Below are 20,406 nucleotides of genomic sequence, written 5' to 3' on the forward strand. Positions count from 1 at the left end.
TTAATGAAAATTTTCTAAAACATCATCTAATGACAAATAAGAGAAGACTTCCCATTGGCAAATAACTAAACCAAGCAAAACTCCTCAAAAAAAAAACAAAAACAAGCAACTCTAAGGGGCAAATAAAGAAAAGCATTGGTGCTGCACCCTATGGGCTATGGCTTTATCAGTTTATCCATCTGGTCCACTTAGAAAAGTACTAGACAGGCCAGGCCAGGCATTTGGGCCTCCATATTTTATTGGGCCACTGTTCCTTGTATGGGCCAATTTAATTGGGCCCATGAAGTACAGGACCAGAAAAAAAAAGAAAAAAACATTTCTTTTTTTATTATTATTTTCGCTTCGTCTTCGCAGCGAGTAACCAACCAAACCACGACTTTTCCAGCTCCCCTCAGCCATGGGCCCCGGCCGCCGACGGCGACAGGGCGACCAAACAAAAGTCCTCGCATCCCGCCGCCGCCGCCGCCCCGCCTCCTCCTCCCATGCGCCGCCACGTAGGATCGCGCGATCAGATCTAGGGTCGAGCACTCCACTCTCCCGCCTCCCACGCGATGCGGTGGTGGCCGGCGCTGCCGCTGCTCCTCCTCGCCGTCGCCGTCGCCGTCGCCGGTGCCGGCGACGCGGCTCCCGTGTGCACGTGGCCGTCCGCGGCTGAGGCGATCGTGGGATCCCCCGAGGCGTGCCGCTCGCCGCTGCGCCGCCCGCTCGGCGTCACCGAGGTGAGCCGTAGGACTACTAGTGAGTTTGGTGCTGTGAAATTCAGTTGGTATCGGGTATGTTAGAATCGAGGTTCTGTTGGGGGGTAGGAATACGTCTCAAACATGTACAATCTGCTTACTGATGATGTTTGAAATTTTCATGGTCGTGGATTGGTCTCCAACCAACCTGCCAAAGTGCCAATCCCTTCTTATTCTATTACAGCGCATGATTTAGCAGTTGAACGAACTAGTTTACACCGTGATGCCATCTCTTCTTTGTACTGTTAGGTAAGAGTCAGAGGTCTGATTCAGTACAACACTTTTACTGACCTTGTTGTTACGCAGTAAATACGAGATCAACCTGTCAAGCCGGATAATTCCCTTTTTTTTTCATCATTTTAGTGCTCGACACATATCCATCATCTGAATTTTCGCTCATGTGTTTACATTACTTCGCACTTTTTATACAATAGGACCACAAATTACAAGCTACCTTGTGTTGTTAGTTTTCATCCCATTTTCTTGTTGCAGCCGAGCGCTTCAGATATGTTTTTATCCGATCCGTTTCACTTGTCAATTATATGAAGCTGCATCTACTCATTTCTAGGGAGATGATGCTATCTTAGCGAGGGCCGTTAATCTACTTCATGCAAACAAGGAGGATTTCGCTGCTGTGCTCTTCTATGCTTCCTGGTGCCCATTTTCACAAGAATGCAGACTACGCTTTGAGAAGTTGGCTTGCATATTTCCAACTATTCGTCATCTTGCAATTGAAGAATCTACGGTCAGGTTAAGGTGTGTCCTATGTCAAATGAACTAAAACAGTGATGCCACAGATTCTTTGTACGAAGTATTAACTCAGGGTTGGAAACTGCAGGACAAGATATCGGTATGGGATTCATGGATACCCAACGCTGTTTCTCATAAACTCAACAGTGCGAGTGCGGTATCATGGGCCTCGAACTGTCAAATCCTTAGCTGCCTTCTATAATGATGTTTCAGGTGTGTAAGTTTGTCATTAGCCGTCAACTGCAATAGAAAATGTTCATGCCATGCTTCATTTCGCTCTGCGAAATAATTTATTTTGTAGCATCTCTGCTAGTGTGTTTATGACTAAGAAAGTTAGAATGTCTTGGATACTCTTTTCCTGACTCTAAAGCTGATGGTCAAGTTATCTTTCATGTGATGAAGGTATTAATCCATCAATGGATCCAGCCGTTGGAGATGATGACATTGAACCTAAAAGGGATTGTGAGCAGGAAAAGTGCCTATTCTGGTCGGCGCGAACACCAGAGAATATACTTCAACCAGATACTTATTTAACATTAGCAGCTTCTTTTGTGATCCTTCGACTGCTCTATCTTTTTTATCCGAAGATCACTGCCTTTGTGAAGCGGACATGGAGTAGGCGTACTCTCTTCACCTGCCTTGAGCAAGGAAAACATAAATTTAACAGGGTATACCCGTCTAAGCAAGGGAATTTGCATGATGGAGCAAGGCATGCTACTGCTTGGGCTTCCAAATCGTTAGCATCTGTTTCAATCGGAGAGCCAAGCACCAGTTGATTGAACAACAATACATGAAGAACACGATTTGTCAACTGGGACATGTAGATTGGAGTAATCAGTAACTGAACAGACCATTTGCTGTGGTCGGCTGCGCAAATTACTGTAACTGCTTCGTTATGAAGCACACCTTTTTTCCCCTTTCCTTACATCTTCTCATAGCTACTCTTATAATAGTTACCGTCCATTTCGTTTTCTTGGAGGTAATAAAGTATGTTTCAGACAAGTGTACTTTGACACTGCAAAATGATCATAAAATGAAAAGTGATTTTACATTACTTGATAAGGTATCAGGAGATATATTCTCTAGTGTAAAAATTTGGTACCTCTCCATACCTTCGGTGCTAGGAGGTACGAAAATTTGCGCTAAAGATTTGATACCTCTTAAGAACTGTAAAATTTCTCTAAAGCGAATGTATAACGTTATTTTTCTCCCTAGATGTTCTGAATGTTAGGGTTCTGTACATGTATATCAAAGGAATTTTATAAAAGCGAAGTAAATTCGGTTTATGCAACCTATATTTTCCTGTTAGGACCAACACGAGTGCTCTCTCTTCATAGCTTGAGGACAAATTTGTGGACAATGGAATCGGCAATTACGTACCTTCCCCCTTTCCTGTTGAAGCAGAATGTTAATTGTGCATACTAAGCCATCCCCATAACTTGGTTGAATTTTGAGAAAATATACATGTTCCACATTTGAGTTCATTTCTAGTAGTTGTCCCATCTGTTTGAATCAACCAATTATCGACTGCAAAGCTATAGCCGACTTAACCATATGTCTATATTCTCGACTGCAATGCAGATAGTTACAAGAATTTCGTTCTCCAAAATGAATAAAAAAGAGCTCAGTAATCAAAATGAGTAAAATAATATTAGTAAATTTCAATAGACCCCGTAGTTAATGATCGCATCAGAAGAGGTAACATCATACCTAAAACAGGTCATTTTACAGCCTCATCAAAATTGAGGAAAAGTGTGTAAGGCAAGGCAATAATGTATTTTGACTTTTCACAAGTTATTTTGACTTTTTCTAGTTAAATTTCTTTAAGTTCAGTCAAATTTATAGAAACACATATATGCATTTTCAACAAAAAAACATATTATTAAAATACATTTAATTTAAATTTAATGAAACTAATTTGGTGTTTAGATGTTACTAACTTTTTCTATAAACTTGGGTCAAACTTAGTAAAGTTTAGCTAGGAAAAAAATCAAAACGATTTATAATATAAAACAAAGTGGCTCATCCGTGTAAGTACTTTCTTCGTATATATTTATTTTTGTAAAGTAAAACAAACGGCTTAGACATCGTACACACTCCTTCCACAACAACACGTACTCAATAATGAATAAACAATTCTATAATTGTTTTCATCAATAATAAACAAAAGACCGAACAAGGCTTGATTCGTCTCAACTGTATTCTTCTTCTTGCTGGTACGGTGCTGCTCTTAAAACTAACTAAATACTTCCAGAGGTACTACTGACTACTGACTAAATATTATTTTTCACACTTTTTATAAACATATACCGGTGTCGCAGGGCCATCATGTAACACTGCACTATGGCCACACATGCATGTAGCATGACGTCAGCATGATATCATGCTGAGGCAATGACAGCATCGAACGGCTTTCACGCGACACAGTGTCTCCTCTCTCCATGTAACACCGATATATTTATATAAAACTTTAATTTTGAATAATTGTATATCGATAAAGAAAGATGAGAGTAACAATATATTTGAAGATCCAAGAACCTGACTTCCCATTGAACATGCATACATAGGCTTATAATAAGAGATAAAGTGTTAGCCAAAATTCCTTATATTTTGGAACGAGTGTAATAAGAGATATTGCATCAATCATACTACATAGGCTTGTCCTCTCTATCACAAATTTCTTTCTTAATAACATTTATGGTGAATATGCATAACTATTGTTTATTCATTTATGTTGTATATAGTCCTCTTTGTCAAGCCGAAAATAAAATCTTCCAAACTAGCACTTGATTATTGTGTCTATCGAATCACACACACAACACTGTCATTAACTAATGTCAAACCAAAGCAGAAAATAAAATTGGAGAATAAATTAGTTGTAAAATATGTTGTTGCCTGGTTGTCTCAGTTGACATCGATCACATACGCAAGCATACTCATTCTACCTCTATAAACACCTCTAAAAACTGAGCCGACATATCTTGAGATTGATAAAGTCACACATGGTTCTATGAGCACCTCCGAAAAACTGAGCCAATATATCTCGAGATTGGCGAAGTCACCCACGAGTGTCTCGATGGTCCTATGTTTCTACCTGGTTGCCTCAGTTGACATACACACGCACACCATTTTACACACATGAATACCTTCGAAAAACTCAGTTGACATATTTTGAGATTGATAAAGTCAGCTATGGTTGTCTCGCTATTGACAGGTATGTTATTTACCGATGAAGAATAATTAGTTATAAATGTAAACTGTAAATACGAGCACATGTGTCAAGTTTAGAACTTAAACTCGGATGGACATGTTAAATTACAAGTTATCTAACCAGTTGAGCTACGATCACTTTAGAGAATGAGCGATTTACTTATACCTAAGGTTTATTTGGTTGGCCTCCAACAACTGGAGTGAAGTTTGGAGTGGAGGCAAATCTCAGCGAGATAGAGCTCGATACGATGATGGTTCTAATTTTCTACCTTTCATATAGATATAACACTATTTTTCATGTTTAAAATCAGGTCCTCGATTAAGATTATTGTATATAAATACGTATGTTTTAATTGCGTCGATTAAGAATCGAGCTCATGATCTCTAGCTACATACAAAATCGATTTGTGTGCCCCAGTCAGTTTTTTTTTCTAAAAAAAATTGAAGGGACAAGGACAATTTACTTCTACTTCAACGCGACTACTTCCATATTCCTCCCCGAGAAAAGAGAAAAGGAGAGAAAGAAACCTCTCGATATTAAACGCGAATCTCCTTGTCGCAATCTCCTCTCTGAACGGCGCCGATCGATATACCTCTGCCTTTAATTAAACCACAATTGATCGGCCAAGTTGATCGATCGAGTGATCAGCGTCGCAGCACGAGCACCTGTTAGTTGTTACCTTAATCAATTCTTCTCTGAATTTCTGACCACCATGAACACCATCAACCTCACATCATCCCATCCCAATGTCAGCCATGGCTGTCATGCCGCAAGTTGCAAGACGCCGCAGCGATTCTAGTTCATTAACGTCGTTGTGATTTTGCGCCGTACCACCCGCTGGTCCTCTCGTTCCGGTTTGATAATCGGAGGCGAGTATCTGGTCGAGCGCTACGTAGATATTCCGTTCGTATTTTCTGCAGTGATCGCGTCGTAAATTAATTTTTAGGTGTCGCATCAGTACAGAGTACGATACTTAACTAGCATCGTCTACAGTATAAAAAAGATGCTAAATTTAGGCGATCGATCAATCTGTGGCTAAAATTTTTGATGCTGCAAAACATGATGAGAGGTCATGAGCTTACGTGAGAGACTGGATCATTATTACGCCCCACATGGGATGATTTTGATCGGTTGATCGATCCATGACAAACAAAGGCTGATGATATCTGCAACTAAGCAATACCATTAGCACCACCAAACTCATCTTTATGGCTAGCTCCAACATTGTCCATTGTTTTCCCCAAAGAAAATCCGGCCGAACCTTTACTGCTACCAATGGAGAAATTCGATATGTAGTTCCTACGTTTTGAAATAGAGACCTTTTGAGGTGGTTGCGAGGTACTTAGAGGTACCTGGAAGTGAAACAACGTATACCGTTGATCAAGAGAGGGACAATGTATGGAACAAAATTATTGTAACATAATGGTAGCGGAGTAATTACTAGCAAAACATGGGCATTATACGTGAATTGAATTCCTACATCCATCTAACAGTATATCGTTGTGCAGATCGGTATGCCGTGAGGAAAAAAGTAAATCACAGACATGCCGTTGATTTAGAAGCGATCAATTCGATATGTACCAAAATAAACAGAAAGATCACATCTCCTTTCTTCTCTCCTTTCGCTTCGTTCTTGTTCTAGGGTTTGAACGGTTCACTAGATGGAGACAGAGGAAAAAAGTGTCTGCATGGTTGAGGGTTGAAGAGGAGATGAGATCACCCGGTCGACGACTAGGCGCAAGCTAGCGCATCTGTAAGTTATCCTATGTTTATTTACACAGTTGATTAGTTATTTATGTAGTTCATAAATTCCTTATATAATGGACTGGAATTTTTGTGGGATAGTAAATAGAGATCTCGTCCTATGGTGTTCTTCTAGTGTTTGAACGGGTGCACCCACGAGGAGACACGGTCGAGGAAGAAGATCTGGCATGGTTGAGCGTTGGAACAAGAGGCAAGATCTGATTGACATGCATGGGTTACAAGAACACAATGTAAATCTAGAGAAAACCACGTAAAAGAGAATATCAAAGAACAGAGCAACTCTAGATAAAATGATGCAACTTAAGAACCTGTAACGCTGGTGCCAGCTAAATGATTTAACTTAAACACAACGTAAATCTAGAGGAAAGCACGCAAAAGAGGATATACGCAAAGAAGAACCTGTAATAAAGCTGGTACCGGGGAAATGTTAACTCGTACAGTAGCACCTATGCAGTACCGATTCTAATTTGGGAGACAATTCTACCCCTTTTACTCTACTAGTAAAATTATATTTTTATCCTTAATACTTAAGTACCTATACCAATACTTAAATACCTTTTACATAATACCTGTGATTGAGGAGCGTTGGGTCTATACCTTTTTTTAATGCAAACATCGTAAAAGTTCTCTTTAAGATATATAACGTGACATGATATTTAAAGATTCATATCTCTTCCCTATACTATTATAAAAATTAAAATGTTTCCGTGATACTTTGGTACGTCGTCTGTATTTAAGTCGGTTTTTAAGGTCCTTCATTTTTGGAAACACACAAGGAGTCGTAAAAAAATCCCTTTAAAAACTCGCATGCTAACTTGGGAGGAGAGTTGTACTCCTAATTGCTTCAGAGTTCTTGTCAGACCGTAAGAAAGTGATGTACATGATATGACCATCATCCCAATAAAGGTTCCAAATTAGATATTAATACTATCAAATAAAAATATCATATACTTTTTAGACAATAGAATCTAACAATAATACGATTAAAATAGCCTTCACCCGTTGTAACGCACTGGCCTTTTTTCTAGTTATTTAAAATTTTAGAACAAATGTGCAAAACTATAACTAATGTTTAAAGTACTTTTAGTATTAAAACAAGGCAATTCACTCCTCTTCTTTATTAATGAAAAGATATTGTCATTCTTCCCTCTTATTCGAAAAAAATAAATAAGGTCATATGTGACACAACTCCCATCTTTGATACACAATTTCTTGGAGTTGGATATTTCTAGCTTCACAAACTATAGATTTGAATATGTGATTACCAATATTATATGAATCATTTTGTCTCTATTTTAAATAAAATATAAAATTTTTAAATACTATGATTCAATATACAAACTTCAAATCCAGAGTGGATCTACGATCTGGAGTTGTGTCAAACAGAACCCAAGTCATCATAAAATAAATGATGATACATAGTTTTTTTTAATAAAAAGAATTGCTAAACGTCATATCTGAAAGTCAACATCATTTATTTAAAAATGGAGGAGTATCATTTTGAAACATATGCCACATGGTGTAAAATACTTCTCTAAAAATGGATATTTGCCATCTCCAAAATTTTCATTGATATATACCGCTTTAATCTAGCACACTACCACTAAACATTTTTGTTATTATTTCTCTCCTCTCATCTCATCTTCATGCGTTGGCCGAGCCCACATTCTCTGCACCTCGTGGAGGTCCTCCATCGAGCAGTATCAGCTACAGAGTTACCAACTCCTTCATGTGGTCTCTCTCTCTCTCTCTCTCTCTCTCACTAGACACGAGGTGTCAACGTTGAGGTCCATGTCTTGCTAGGCACAAGGCGTCAACGTCTGCGGCTGCGAGGATATGATATACAGTACTATTCTTCACGTACCTTTCATAATCATTAACAAACTGCTATTCTGTAATGATTAACATGCTAAGGTCTTAGTTCAAATATATGATAATCCGACAATATCATGAAAATGTTTTTTCAAATCCTGATTCTTGCTACGTATCAAAGAGGTATAAATATCTTATAATGTTAACAAAAAAAAGGATGTATATATAAGAGTGTACTTGTCTTGCTATCTCTATCGATCCCATATTATCTCAGTGAGTTTTCATGTAATTAAATGTAGGAAGAAGTTTGAATGTCGCCCGAATCTCTCCCCCCGCGAATTACAAAATCAGACATTTGATATCCCTAACTTAAACAAAACGAATAAACTCCCAACATTTTTTAGGTGGTCTCAGACCGACTGGCACACATGATGCCAACGTGACAACCCAATCAGAAAAAAAAGATCATAGGGCCACATGCCATATCTCTCACTACTCCCTTTCTCTGCTCGGGGACAGAGGAAAGGAGGGAACTCGGAGCGGTGGCTCGTTGATCCCGCCCACCGGAGCTCAAGCTCGCTTGGGGAGGTCAACAAAGGTGATGGTCGAGCTTGCTCGGGGTGGCCGGTGGAGGTGGACCTTGAGCTCCCCTCATGGTCATGGAGGTTGGCAGAGGAAGTGGCAGGTGGCCAAGATCGAGCCCACTCTAAGATGGTAGTAGAGGTAGATCTTGAGCTCTCATTGGGACGGTAGTGGAGGTTCCGGGCGGTGCTATTGAAGGTGATGGGCAGATGGTGAGATCTCCCTAAAGCTAGTCCCTAGTGGAGCACTCGTCACCCATTTGTTGCCGGCCGAACCGGAGCGGTGCCGCGTCGAGCTTTGAATCCCCGTTATTGAGAGGTCCCGCACTCCGCCGAGATCTACCTCTACTACCACCTTATCTGTACGAGCATGTGGAGCTAATGAGGTCAGGGAAGTGCTTGTGGCGCGAGCTCATCTAGGAGGTGGTTGTTGCACAGGAGTTGCGACAGTAGAGGCAGATCTTTGCAAGACGAAGCTCGATACAGAGTGAGCGGGGTATGGCAATGACGAGCTATCCCGTATTCCTCTTGAGGTCAAGATCTCAACAGCTCCCATAGGACAAGCCGTTGACGCCAGGTGGTAGGGTTGGAGGAGGGAGATAAAGAGAGGTCACTGGTGTAATGCGAGGGGCATCTCGTTGCCATGATGGTGGATCTAGCCGCAACAGAGGTTTTTAGGCCTCCATCATGAAGATCATCACAACTAGCTTCAGCTTATAGGGATCCTTAGCTAGTGATTCTCTCCAGGGAACCGAAACTCTTATAATATTTCGGATATTCAAAATAGAGTAGTCTAAAAAAAATAGAAGAAATTTCACTAAATTTGAATTTGTTTTGATAAATTAAAACAAATGAAATATCCCCCCCCCCCCCCCCCCAAAAAAAAAAAAAAACCACCTGCTAGGCGGACCTAGCCAGTAAGCAGAAAATTCCGGCAATATCAGAAATCCAGATCCGAAACTGTCATCCCTGATCTGCACATACGCACGCCGCACGCAGGCAGGCGCGCGCGCGCACGCATCACACGCATGCAGCCGTGTAGACGTGTACACACATGCGGAAATAAACGCCCCGTTCTCCCCTCCCCCTCCCTCTCCCCCACCCCCACATCCACATGCATCCCGCGCGCGCAACAGCGACGCCCCAGCTAACCAACCCCCCCACCACGTACGCGGCGCGCTCGCCGTCACACAGCTCCCGCGACCACAGATATTCTCTCGATCTACCACTCCTCCTCCCGCTCGCTCGCAGCTACGCCGCGTATAAAATCCGTGGAACCCTTGCTACTTAATCTGCCACTATACCCCTCGCTAGCGGCCAAGCTCGGCGAGTTCCTCGTGCGCCAATTATACTATACCTCTACATATAGCGCCACCCGTCGCCTCGCTCTCCGCTCAACGAGGCGCGCAGGCGCAGCACAGTACTACACTGATCGAGCTGAGATATGGCGTTGGAGGAGACGGTCCTGCAGCGGCCTTTTCCGGCGGCCGGCGGCGACGGGGAGGCGGCGACGACGGTGTTTCTTGCTGCTGCGACTGCGACGGAGGAGGGGCGGCGGCGGCCGGTGGACCCGATGATCTGGGGCGACGAGCGGCGGATGAAGAGGGAGCTGGTGGCGTGGGCCAAGGCCGTGGCCTCCATGGCCATGGCGGCCAACGGCGGGGCCGGCTCGTCGCCGTCGACCACGCCGCCGCCGTCTCCTTCCATGCGATGAGATAGTTAATTAAGTATTTAATTAGCATAGTGATGTGTATATATATATAGTGTGGGTAATTTTATTGCCTATCTTGGTGATGAGCTGGGTCTCGTAGCAATTGAGCTACTGTAGATAGATAAGCTTCTCCTTCAAGTTCGATGGATGGATGGTAACCTTGTCTATTGGCTGTTGTTGCAACCCAATGATGGCAGGCGCGCACATCATCTTTTGTTTCGCTTGCTTATGTGCTAAACTATTGCATGTAATTAAGCTTGCTTTTGACAGATTTGGGATTATGAGATCCTTTCTTGTCAGATTTCTTCAGCTAAGCTACTAAGCTAGTGGGATTATTAGATAGTTGCTCCCACCTTCTATAGCTTCACTGGTTACCTTGCCCCTGATCTTGCCTCATCAATGATGGCACATCATCTTTGTTTGGGCTTTTGCTTAATTATGTGCATGCAATTAAGCTTGCTTTGACAGCTTTGATACTATCAGATGAACTGGTACAGTACTATATAATTCTTGTCATGTTATATTGGTTCTCTGCTTATACACCATTAAGTTTGCAGTTAAATTTGTACTTATGCGATTACGGTTATGGGTTCATCAACAAAAAATATACTCTCCTCCGTTAAAAAAAAAACTTTAGGCTTTTACGAAGTCAGAAGGTCTTTTTTCTTTGAGTAAATTTCACAAAAAAACACGTTTTATGGTCCAAGTTACAGAAAACCACACACATTTTAACACTTGGTACTTAAGTACATATATTTTGGTAGTGTAGTTTCACAAAACCACACTATCAATGAATGGATTCACCCGCGAGATGATGTAGCTCTTTCACATAGGACGAGGACATGATATCCTATTACCAGCCATCTTACAAAATTAATAGGATATATCACGTCATCATCCTAGATGGAGCAACCACGTCATCTCACGGGTGAATCCATTTATCGATAGTGTGGTTTTGTGAAACTAAACTACCAAAATATATGTACTTAAGTGTCAAGTATCACCTATCTAAAAAGTACACCCTCTGTAGTTTTGTGAAATTTACTCTTTTTCTTTTAATATATACAGAGGGTGTACTTTTTAGATAGGTGAATTACGACGGTGGTGACCGGTGAAGTAACAAGGTTGATAATGTTGACTTAGGGCAAATCCAGGATGGAAATTTGGGGGCACTGGTATGTGAACTATCAAGAAGGGGGGGGGGGGGGGGAGATCATTTGCTTTAATATAAACTACATCAACTATTACATAGGTCACAGCTCATAAAGCTATTGATAATAGATCACTAAAAAGACAAAAATAACCATAAGCTTCAACTTACATAAGGATCGAGAGATAACATAGTCAAAAGGAAATCATATTGCTAAGGTGGTGTTTGGATGTAGAGACTTAACTTTAGTCCCTATATTTAGACACTAATTTAGAGTATTAAATATAGACTACTTACAAAACTAATTATACAAATGAAAGCTAATTCGCGAGACAAATTTTTTAAGCCTAATTAATCCATAATTAGAGAATGTTTACTGTAGCATCACATAGGCTAATCATGAATTAATTAGGCTCAATAGATTCGTCTCGCGAATTAGTCCAAGATTATGGATGGGTTTTATTAATAGTCTACGTTTAATATTTATAATTAGTGTTCAAACATCCGATGTGATAGGGCTTAAAAGTTTTAGTCCCATCTAAACAGGGCCTAAATCTCCATCCTGTTGCATAATCAAAAATGTATATGCATGTCGGACATTTATGCTAAATTCGTAAATAGGGTGAAAGCAAAGATGTGTTGCCTACAAATTCAAACTTGATCTGCAGCTATTCAAATATGCTAAGAGTAATCACAATCTAACCAAACTCCCAAAACCAATTGTTTTTAGTTTCATGAAGAGCAAATTGCATTACTGGTACACAAACTTGTGATGATGTGGCTGCAGTTTAGTATATAAACATATAAATCAATCGAATAAACTTTGACTAATTGGCACATCGCATTATGAATTGCTATCGACAAAATAAAAACAGAAATGATCCAACTATACAGGGAGAGAGAGAGAGAGAGAGAGAGTTGGAAGCCAGTGGATCACTGGTCATATCGATCTACTCCCTTCGTCCCACGATACAAGGGATTTTGAGTTTTTACTTGCAACGTTTGACCATTCGTCTTATTTAATTTTTTTCCCAAATATAAAAAATGAAAAGTTGTGCTTAAACTACTATAGATAATAAAGTAAGTCACAAATAAAATAAATAATAATTTTAAAAAAATTTGAATAAGATGAGTGGTCAAACGTTGCAAGCAAAAAACTCAAAATCCCTTATATTATGGGACGGAGTGAGTATTAATTTGCCCAGCAGCACACGTTCGACAGCTCAACCCGGTCAAGTCGGCCTAGGCTTGGGCCTCAACTTCCATCTTGAAAGCTCGACCGGAAGCCCAATAAAACCTAAAAATAAATTAAAATTTGATATTTATATTTTTAATTTAAGAATAATAAAGTAAATTTATATTATTTAATTAAAAAAGGACAAAAGTATATATAGGCAATCTTGCAGGCTGTTGGTTCTGCTTTTCAGAGCCTGTATATATATGCATTCAAACAGGTCTAAACAGACTAAATTCTACCCACCACAGCATTTAAACAGAGAGAACTACTTGTATCACTTGAAAAAATAAACTAACATAAGTGTCACAATTTCTTGCAAATATATGAACAGATTAATGATAAATTTAACTATAGTCAATAGATTTACTAAGAAAACCTCATCAGAATTGTGTAAGATTAAAAAGGAATTAATGAGGAAAAAACAAGTAAAATGGTTTTGGTTGCCAGAAACAATACGGTCTCATTCGGAATGGAGGAAGAACATGGGAAAATGAAGGATTCTAGTTCCTATGGATTGAGTCATAGTAGCTTCATACGTACGGATCATAGGAATCGGGTCACAGAAAAAAAGTTTCTACGCTACCGAAACAAGGGGAAGACCAATAGGAAAAATCTATCCACGATGACCTGTTTTTTCTCTCCCTTCGCGTGGGAACGAGGCATCAGGTTATCAAGCAACTAATCAAAGCACAAATCACAGTGTTGAGTTCACTAATGTTGTTTACTTCACTATTATGTAACACAGCCATTTTTCTCCTAAAGATTTCTATGTTTTTCCTTTACTCCATCCATATAAAATTCCTGTATTTTTCATTTCGTCCAAACTATGCACATAAAATTCCTATATTTTTCCAATATGCTATTTTACATTTGCATAATTGCATTCCTATCTTATTTCTGTATTTTCTTCTATCCCTACGATTTTTAATTCCTGTGTTTTGAATGAGCCCTACATACTCTAGATGGAAGCCCATGAGCCCCAAGCTCTCTCTGCTCTTTGGGGTTCCTGTTGGTTGCCAAAGCACCCTCTGCTGCCCTGGATGTCTGCAATAAGCTAAACAAGGATTTGACCAAGGATCACTTGGACACAAGGTGAGGATAGTAGACAAAACGCTCCAAAAATCAAAGCTTTATCATAGAAGAGATTGCTAGATGGAGGCGTCTTAACCAAGGATTTGACGCGTTTCAGTGCATGGCTCACCAGGATTTGGCGTCCAAGAGAGCGCCTGGCAGCCCTGCAGGCTGGCCGGAGGCATCTGGTTCGTTTCAAACAACGGCAGCTGCTTGAAAGAGTGTCGAGAGCGGCAAAGTTCGTCACCGATGAAGAGGACCTGTCTTTATTGGAAGCAGATAAACTAACTTGAAGCTCCAGGTAGTGTTGCCTACTTGCTGCACACCAACTCCTCCTCAAGTGCCCACACATGTCAATGCTGCTGTCATTGGTGCCATCATCATGTCTCGATTTTTAAGGGTGTGTTTAGTTCACACCAAAATTGGAAGTTTAATTGAAATTGGAACGATGTAATGAAAAAATTGGAAGTTTGTGTGTGTAGAAAAGTTTTGATGTGATCGAAAAGTTGAAAGTTCGAAGAAAAAGTTTGAAGAAAAAGTGGTTCACCTGATCTTCTCCGGACTCCGGTCACAGAACACGTGCGTTCCTAGCCATGAATGCATCTGCCATGTAACACAAACAGTGGAATATTTCAGGTTATGGATGTTTGATTGTCTGAATAATACCCATGCATCCATGATCTAACAATTTTCCGACACTATCTCATTGAATGTGTGTAATCCCAATCATTGGTATTCTGTACCAGCACCAGCCTATGCAGCCATGGCAGATCTGTCGATGCATAAGGTAGCATTTTAGTATGGAGCAACACTCAGAAGTCAGAGTCACCTGTTCTTACTTGGGGCAAGTTCCTACATACCTGGACTAGGCTTGTCCGTGAGACCCGACGAAACACATTAGATGGTAAGGCGACGTATTTTGTTTTCAATAGGGGTACAGCAAAACTATGTCCAAACAAAATTTGGTCCCTTACCCTCTTTTTTACAGTTTTATATTACCTTGAACCGTCACATGATTTGCATTCGTCCGGTTGCAGACATCAGCAAAGATCTTGGGCGATTTGGATTGGAAATGGAACCTACAGGAAAAATAGTTGTTGAGAGCTTGAGCTATCAAGCCGTTGGGAGCCCATAACCCATGAAAGACAAGAAAATTAATATAAGAATCAGGTGGTACATGCTACTGCCTTTGCATGTATATTAGCATACAAATTTGTTTTAGACAGCAGTATTGGAAAAATATAGTGTGATTATGTAGTTTGCCCCCAACAAAAAAGTGGGACAATGATGATACAGCATGAAAATTTTGCACCCTCCCCCACACCCAAAACATTATGGTGCTTTTTCATGCTCTTCCAGAGTGCACTATGAAAAGGATGTTTGTAAAATTCATAAAAATATGAACTTGTGTATCATGTTCACACCTAACTTCAAAAACAAAAGCACAACATAAAAAGAAATATTTGATATGCGATACTATTTTTGTAACATCATGATTTAAAATCAATATATGAAGATCTTCCCAGGTTGTCTTAATCAAAGAAGGCAGAAATTGGATTCTCAGATGAAATGTGATATTCAAGGGCACCATAGTTGATCTGCGACAATGGAATTTCCTAAAGTTGGAAAGGCAGGAAACATAATAAGATTCAATCATGCAGCTCAATTAAGATAATAATCCAATTTCGTCTCGAATCTGAACCATAGGATCTCACCAGAGCCAGACCCACCCTAATCAAGAGAACAATCACCAGGCAGGAATGACTGTCTTCTTAAGCTTTGTATTGATTTCAGCAGCTGCAGAAATTAATTCCAGAAAGACCTAGATTATTCTAGGCTGATAAAAATGATCTAGTAAGACAATCATGGATCTGTTCAGAGCTCAAGAAAAATTTGCTATGAAATATCTACCTTTTCAAACTGCCCCTATATGGTGGAGCCATGGTCAAAGAAAAATAATATGGATTCAAGGATATATTTCTAATTGTGTCTTCTCCATTTGTTTATGATCCTCGAGAAAATGGTAGGAGGAAGGCAGACAAGGTGATGAGATGGCTGCTTTCTTCTCATGTTGCGTGCATGGATGTCTTTCAGAGGTAAGAACAAGGAACCCACACTTGGTTTAGCACGTGGGAAATATCTGATGAAGGTGATCGGGTCGATGAAGGTGATCGGGTCCACATCATAGGTTCAAAACTTGGTGTGGTTGAGCATCCAATATTCCCTACTTCAGCGCTGTTGTTCAATTGGATGTCCTGCAAATGGCGGCTGGTAGTAAGCAGGGCAGATGTAGTTCCACAGAACAACCTGCATGCAAGTATGCAACATATATGCCAGGTTATTGTATTAGCTAGTAGTATATAATAAGTTTCTTGGTTACTACTCGTCTACTTGTTGAAGTTCTTGCCTTGATCATGGATACTTCACATTTCCTTCTAACCTCTGCTTTGTCATTTCATACCTGATTTCAGTGTGGGAACACAGAATAAACACATTAGTCCAAGCAAATAAGTTTTCAAGCCAAATAATACAAAATTACAGCTCAATCATGTGGTTACCTTCCATACCATCTTTCTGCCTAAGTTAAAAGTGTCTAACCAGGAATCAATACGAAGACACAAGTGTTATGATAGCCCTCTTATCACCCGAAGCACCCTTCTTAAAAAACTATATCTGGCAGAACCAAGCACAACATTACACATATAAAACAACTACGAGCACAAGACAAAGGTAGGGAAAAAGGATTAGGTGAAGTTTCTGTCACATCACATGATAGTCATACTGTTTGCCCCAATAGACAGCATTCCTAAGTCAGCATAATCAAAGGCTCATATACATTTAAGTATGGACACAGCCAACAAGAATCCTTACCCAGGACCAAGGACATGCAATTGCATGCACCAGAAACGAGGGCAGATTAGTCTTTTCTCATCCAAAAAAAAATGTATCGTGGTTCTGTTCCTTAATATGGTTCAAAACACCACTATATATAACCCATGTTCTGGTGACCAGTGACCTGAGAAAAAGCTCAGGGACCAGGTAGAGGCAACTCATCTGCCCTCTCCTACTAGGATTGTCGTCGTACTTCTTATCCATCAATGGGGAGGCCTCCTTGTTGTGATGAGAATGGCCTCAAGAAGGGCCCCTGGACTCCTGAAGAAGATGAGAAGCTCATGAGCTACATTCAGAAACATGGCCATGCAAGCTGGAGAGTCTTACCTGAACTTGCTGGTGCTTACTCCTCTCTCATGCATGTCTTCCACAGAACATGTATTCAGTTTCTTGTATAGAAGTCTTACTTCCGTATATTGTTTACAGGCTTGAACAGATGTGGTAAGAGCTGCAGGCTAAGATGGACCAACTATCTGAAACCAGACATCAAGAGAGGGAACTTCTCGCGTGAGGAAGAGCAAACTATCCTCCAGCTGCATTCCATCCTTGGCAACAAGTAATACCTGAACCTAGCTGACATTTCATAATCCCCAAAGCAAGTGTTTTGGCTAATCTGTGAGCAAACCAGGTGGTCAGCTATTGCAAAGCATCTCCCTGGACGGACAGATAACGAGATCAAGAATTTCTGGAACACCCACCTCAGGAAGAAACTGATCAAGATGGGCATTGATCCAATGACCCACCGCCCAAGAACAGACTTCTTTCAGTCCCTCTCGCAGCTCATTGCACTTGCCAACCTCCGCCAGATTATCGAGCGACAACTGTGGGATGGCCACATTGAGGGCCTGCAGACTGTGGCAGTTCAGGCTGCCAAGCTCGAATACATGCAATCACTGCTACATTCTGCAGTGTCCATTGTGACCAGCCCCACCACCACCACCAGCAGCTTAAACACCTTCACCACCGAACTGGAGCAGACCAACCACCTATGCCCTCCACAGGTGCCTTCTTCAAGTGTCCCTGAATTAGCTGTACAGGTGCCTCACAGCCAAATGCCTAGCACTTCATTTGATCAGGAAATTGGCAAAACCAACCTGTTCTCAAATAACATTGTCAATGGCAATGAGTGGTGCAGCATGGAGGCAGATAACAGCAGCCCGAAAAGCTTGTTGGTCCCTGAAAACTCCATTCCACCACTCATTGACATGCCAGTGCAAAACTTTTGTAATACTATCAGCACACCAAACTGTGATGGCGGCAATAGTATGCCACTGCCCAGTTGGTCTGAAATCCTACTTGATGAAGAACTCATGGGTGAATTTGCTTGAATTATTTACTATCCTCTGTTTGCTTTCTTTTTTTTCTCGCATGCACCAATTTTTGGGGCTTGTGTAGAATCCAATGCAGGTGCCTGCACACACATATACTTGTAATATAAGATAGATTTGATGTTACTTCTACTTATACATATGCCTCCCGTGTTACTGGAGTTCTTTGTTGTTTTAATTGCTCAAAAGTATTTTTCCATACAATGTTGTGGTGATATAGCTTGCAAAACAACATATGTGAAGCGACACCGATCATTGCAAACATACAGTCCAACCGCATTGTTCGCCAGAATTAACACAAGAACAGATCTCGATTTATGCAAGCTAATAAAGAATAAGAAAAAACACTTATATATGCTGTTACCAGCAATGTGAGAATAAAAGTACAACCACAGCTATCAGCTGTTACTGTGAAGAAGTTTGTTGTATTAAGCAGTTCGAACGTTTACTAAATATGTCATGTCAACCAACAGGTAGGAATTATAGGAATGACTCAAGTGCCAAAAACTCATAGTGTTGTCACTAATGATATTATATTGTAACCATCATACATCAGTCACCAACTTCTCAAGCATTACTAGTGGTTTTTCTTCAGCCAGTGTCATCATGTCTTTGTCTTAGAGCAAACATGCTGTAGCATAGAAATATTTACAGATTATTTTATTTCAAATGCCACACTTTCTTATGGGCAGGTAAGAATTCATCTCTTGCACAAAACTGACTACAAAAAACAGGCCTAATAGTTAAATACTGAACTTCAAAATTTAGCAGCACTAGGATGACAAATAGCAGAAAATCTTTATAAAGAAGAACCAGAGAATTGGCATCACTATATGTTGGACAAAGAATTATAATGTGATGTCTGACAAAAAAAAAAATACTGTAGGTCACTAGTTAGTCCATATGATACCTAGATAGTGTAACTTTGCTGCTGAATGAAGTCACCCAATAGCCTTAATACTTGATAAGAGACATCCATCTCTATCGAACTTATTCTTAGAATAATGATTTAAAAGGAGGATTTTCCGTGAACTACGAGGTGAACCCGTGAAGGCATTCTCTGCAATGTTGATTGGCAGAAGCAAGTGATGCACTCAACCTCCATCAATTTCTATATATTGGCCAAAACATAAGATGGTTAGAAACTACAGCTATTATATTGGAGTACATAAAACATTTTCTCTTGCGGCTATGGCCTCTGGCAAATGGCAGCTGCAACACTTTTTTACTACATTTATTATTTGGAGTAACTCTATCTTGTTTAAAAGTTCTGTTTACAATGTTACCTTCAACTGTCAAGCAGAAAAAAGAGTTTACATATTCCTTTTGATTCAATGCTTTATAAATTCCAATGATATTGCTAATATTCACTTTGCCTGAAGCACAAACTATTCTAAGGTAGTAGAGGACTTGTCTGAATAGCAAATGGCAGGCAAGGAAAAATGCCACATACATCTCCCTGACATGCAACGGAAGCAGGAATTAGCCTCCAAAAGTTAGATGCTAGCAGTACACCAACAACTGAAATATTTAGACATCACACCCCCACTACAGCATGGCATTTTTCATCTATGCTAGAAGGAAAACCAAAATCACAAATTCCATCACCTGAGACTTCCGCGCCGCCCAACTGATCATCACCAGGTGGAATCATGGCAATTTGTAAGTATAGTCACTACTGCAATCAGCGCATCACGGATTCAGGATTACATTGCACTCCTCTGAACTTAACAACGAAGAAGGTGAAGAAGATTTAAATAGCCTCGGTAAATAATAGCAACATTGCCCTAGTTTCGGGATGGATCACATTGAAACTTGAGGACGGCGTTATACCTACCGGCAACTCACCGGTGCTCGACCACCTCGCCGGCGAAGCGCTCGAGGGGGCTCTCGGCATTCGGGATTTCGGGTCCACCACAGCTTCCTCCGCCTGATCTCCCCCGTCCGCCTTGTCCGTTCCATCTCCTTCTCCCTCCGCTCCTCCCAGACGTCCACGCCGGAAACCACGCCGCCGAAATGCGTCCGGCCGCCGCCGGTGGCCGTGCGGGGAGAGAGGGGGAGGAGAGGGCGGCGCCTTCGGTTGGGAGGCCCGCAATACAAGGCCCATTTTTGTGTGGGCTGGGATTTTAGTCCAATTTGAGGCCGGTCCATTCGAGCTCTTG

General features: G+C 40.8%; 2 protein-coding genes and 2 long non-coding RNA genes across 9 annotated transcripts; 2 read left to right on the plus strand and 2 right to left on the minus strand.

Moving 5' to 3' along the window:
- Positions 1 to 374: 374 nt before the first annotated feature.
- Positions 375 to 2,489, plus strand: LOC127775878 (5'-adenylylsulfate reductase-like 2). The gene is made up of 4 exons (XM_052302187.1): positions 375 to 719; positions 1,306 to 1,493; positions 1,576 to 1,700; positions 1,890 to 2,489. The coding sequence occupies exons 1-4, from the start codon at positions 552 to 554 to the stop codon at positions 2,261 to 2,263; spliced, it is 855 nt and encodes a 284-aa protein (XP_052158147.1). The 5' UTR covers positions 375 to 551; the 3' UTR covers positions 2,264 to 2,489.
- Positions 2,490 to 13,643: 11,154 nt separating this feature from the next.
- LOC127775425 (uncharacterized) lies at positions 13,644 to 16,327 on the minus strand. 3 transcript variants are annotated; one of them, XR_008017976.1, is made up of 3 exons: positions 15,936 to 16,327; positions 14,885 to 15,821; positions 13,644 to 14,796 (listed from the first exon to the last, which is right to left on the minus strand). It is a non-coding gene; the product is annotated as an uncharacterized LOC127775425 (long non-coding RNA). The 3 variants fall into 3 exon arrangements; XR_008017977.1 differs by having other exon boundaries at positions 13,644 to 14,383; positions 14,572 to 15,821; XR_008017978.1 differs by having other exon boundaries at positions 13,644 to 14,007; positions 14,155 to 15,821.
- Positions 16,328 to 16,430: 103 nt separating this feature from the next.
- LOC127775424 (uncharacterized) lies at positions 16,431 to 20,309 on the minus strand. Of its 4 annotated transcripts, XR_008017973.1 has the most exons (7): positions 20,082 to 20,309; positions 19,155 to 19,922; positions 17,615 to 18,327; positions 17,244 to 17,529; positions 16,896 to 17,177; positions 16,583 to 16,697; positions 16,431 to 16,485 (listed from the first exon to the last, which is right to left on the minus strand). It is a non-coding gene; the product is annotated as an uncharacterized LOC127775424 (long non-coding RNA). The 4 variants fall into 4 exon arrangements; XR_008017975.1 differs by having other exon boundaries at positions 16,583 to 17,177; positions 20,093 to 20,309; XR_008017974.1 differs by having other exon boundaries at positions 16,583 to 17,177; positions 19,853 to 19,922.
- On the plus strand, positions 17,083 to 19,161 carry LOC127775423 (transcription factor MYB93-like). The gene is made up of 3 exons (XM_052301668.1): positions 17,083 to 17,255; positions 17,343 to 17,472; positions 17,545 to 19,161. Exons 1-3 carry the CDS (start codon positions 17,123 to 17,125, stop codon positions 18,242 to 18,244), a joined length of 963 nt encoding a protein of 320 aa, XP_052157628.1. The 5' UTR covers positions 17,083 to 17,122; the 3' UTR covers positions 18,245 to 19,161.
- Positions 20,310 to 20,406: the final 97 nt, after the last annotated feature.

This window comes from Oryza glaberrima, chromosome 6, assembly GCF_000147395.1.
Source record: "Oryza glaberrima chromosome 6, OglaRS2, whole genome shotgun sequence".
NCBI classification, from domain to species: Eukaryota; Viridiplantae; Streptophyta; class Magnoliopsida; order Poales; family Poaceae; genus Oryza; species Oryza glaberrima.

Bases quoted from the DNA above. Each gene is read 5' to 3' on its own strand.
- LOC127775878 (XM_052302187.1), top strand. From the start codon at position 552: ATGCGGTGGTGGCCGGCGCTGCCGCTGCTCCTCCTCGCCGTCGCCGTC. The intron at 1,494-1,575 runs GTGTGTCCTATG...TGGAAACTGCAG, and splicing joins GAATCTACGGTCAGGTTAAG to GACAAGATATCGGTATGGGA. The intron at 1,701-1,889 runs GTGTGTAAGTTT...CATGTGATGAAG, and splicing joins CTTCTATAATGATGTTTCAG to GTATTAATCCATCAATGGAT.
- LOC127775423 (XM_052301668.1), top strand. From the start codon at position 17,123: ATGGGGAGGCCTCCTTGTTGTGATGAGAATGGCCTCAAGAAGGGCCCC. The intron at 17,256-17,342 runs GTGCTTACTCCT...TATTGTTTACAG, and splicing joins AGTCTTACCTGAACTTGCTG to GCTTGAACAGATGTGGTAAG. The intron at 17,473-17,544 runs GTAATACCTGAA...TGAGCAAACCAG, and splicing joins CATTCCATCCTTGGCAACAA to GTGGTCAGCTATTGCAAAGC.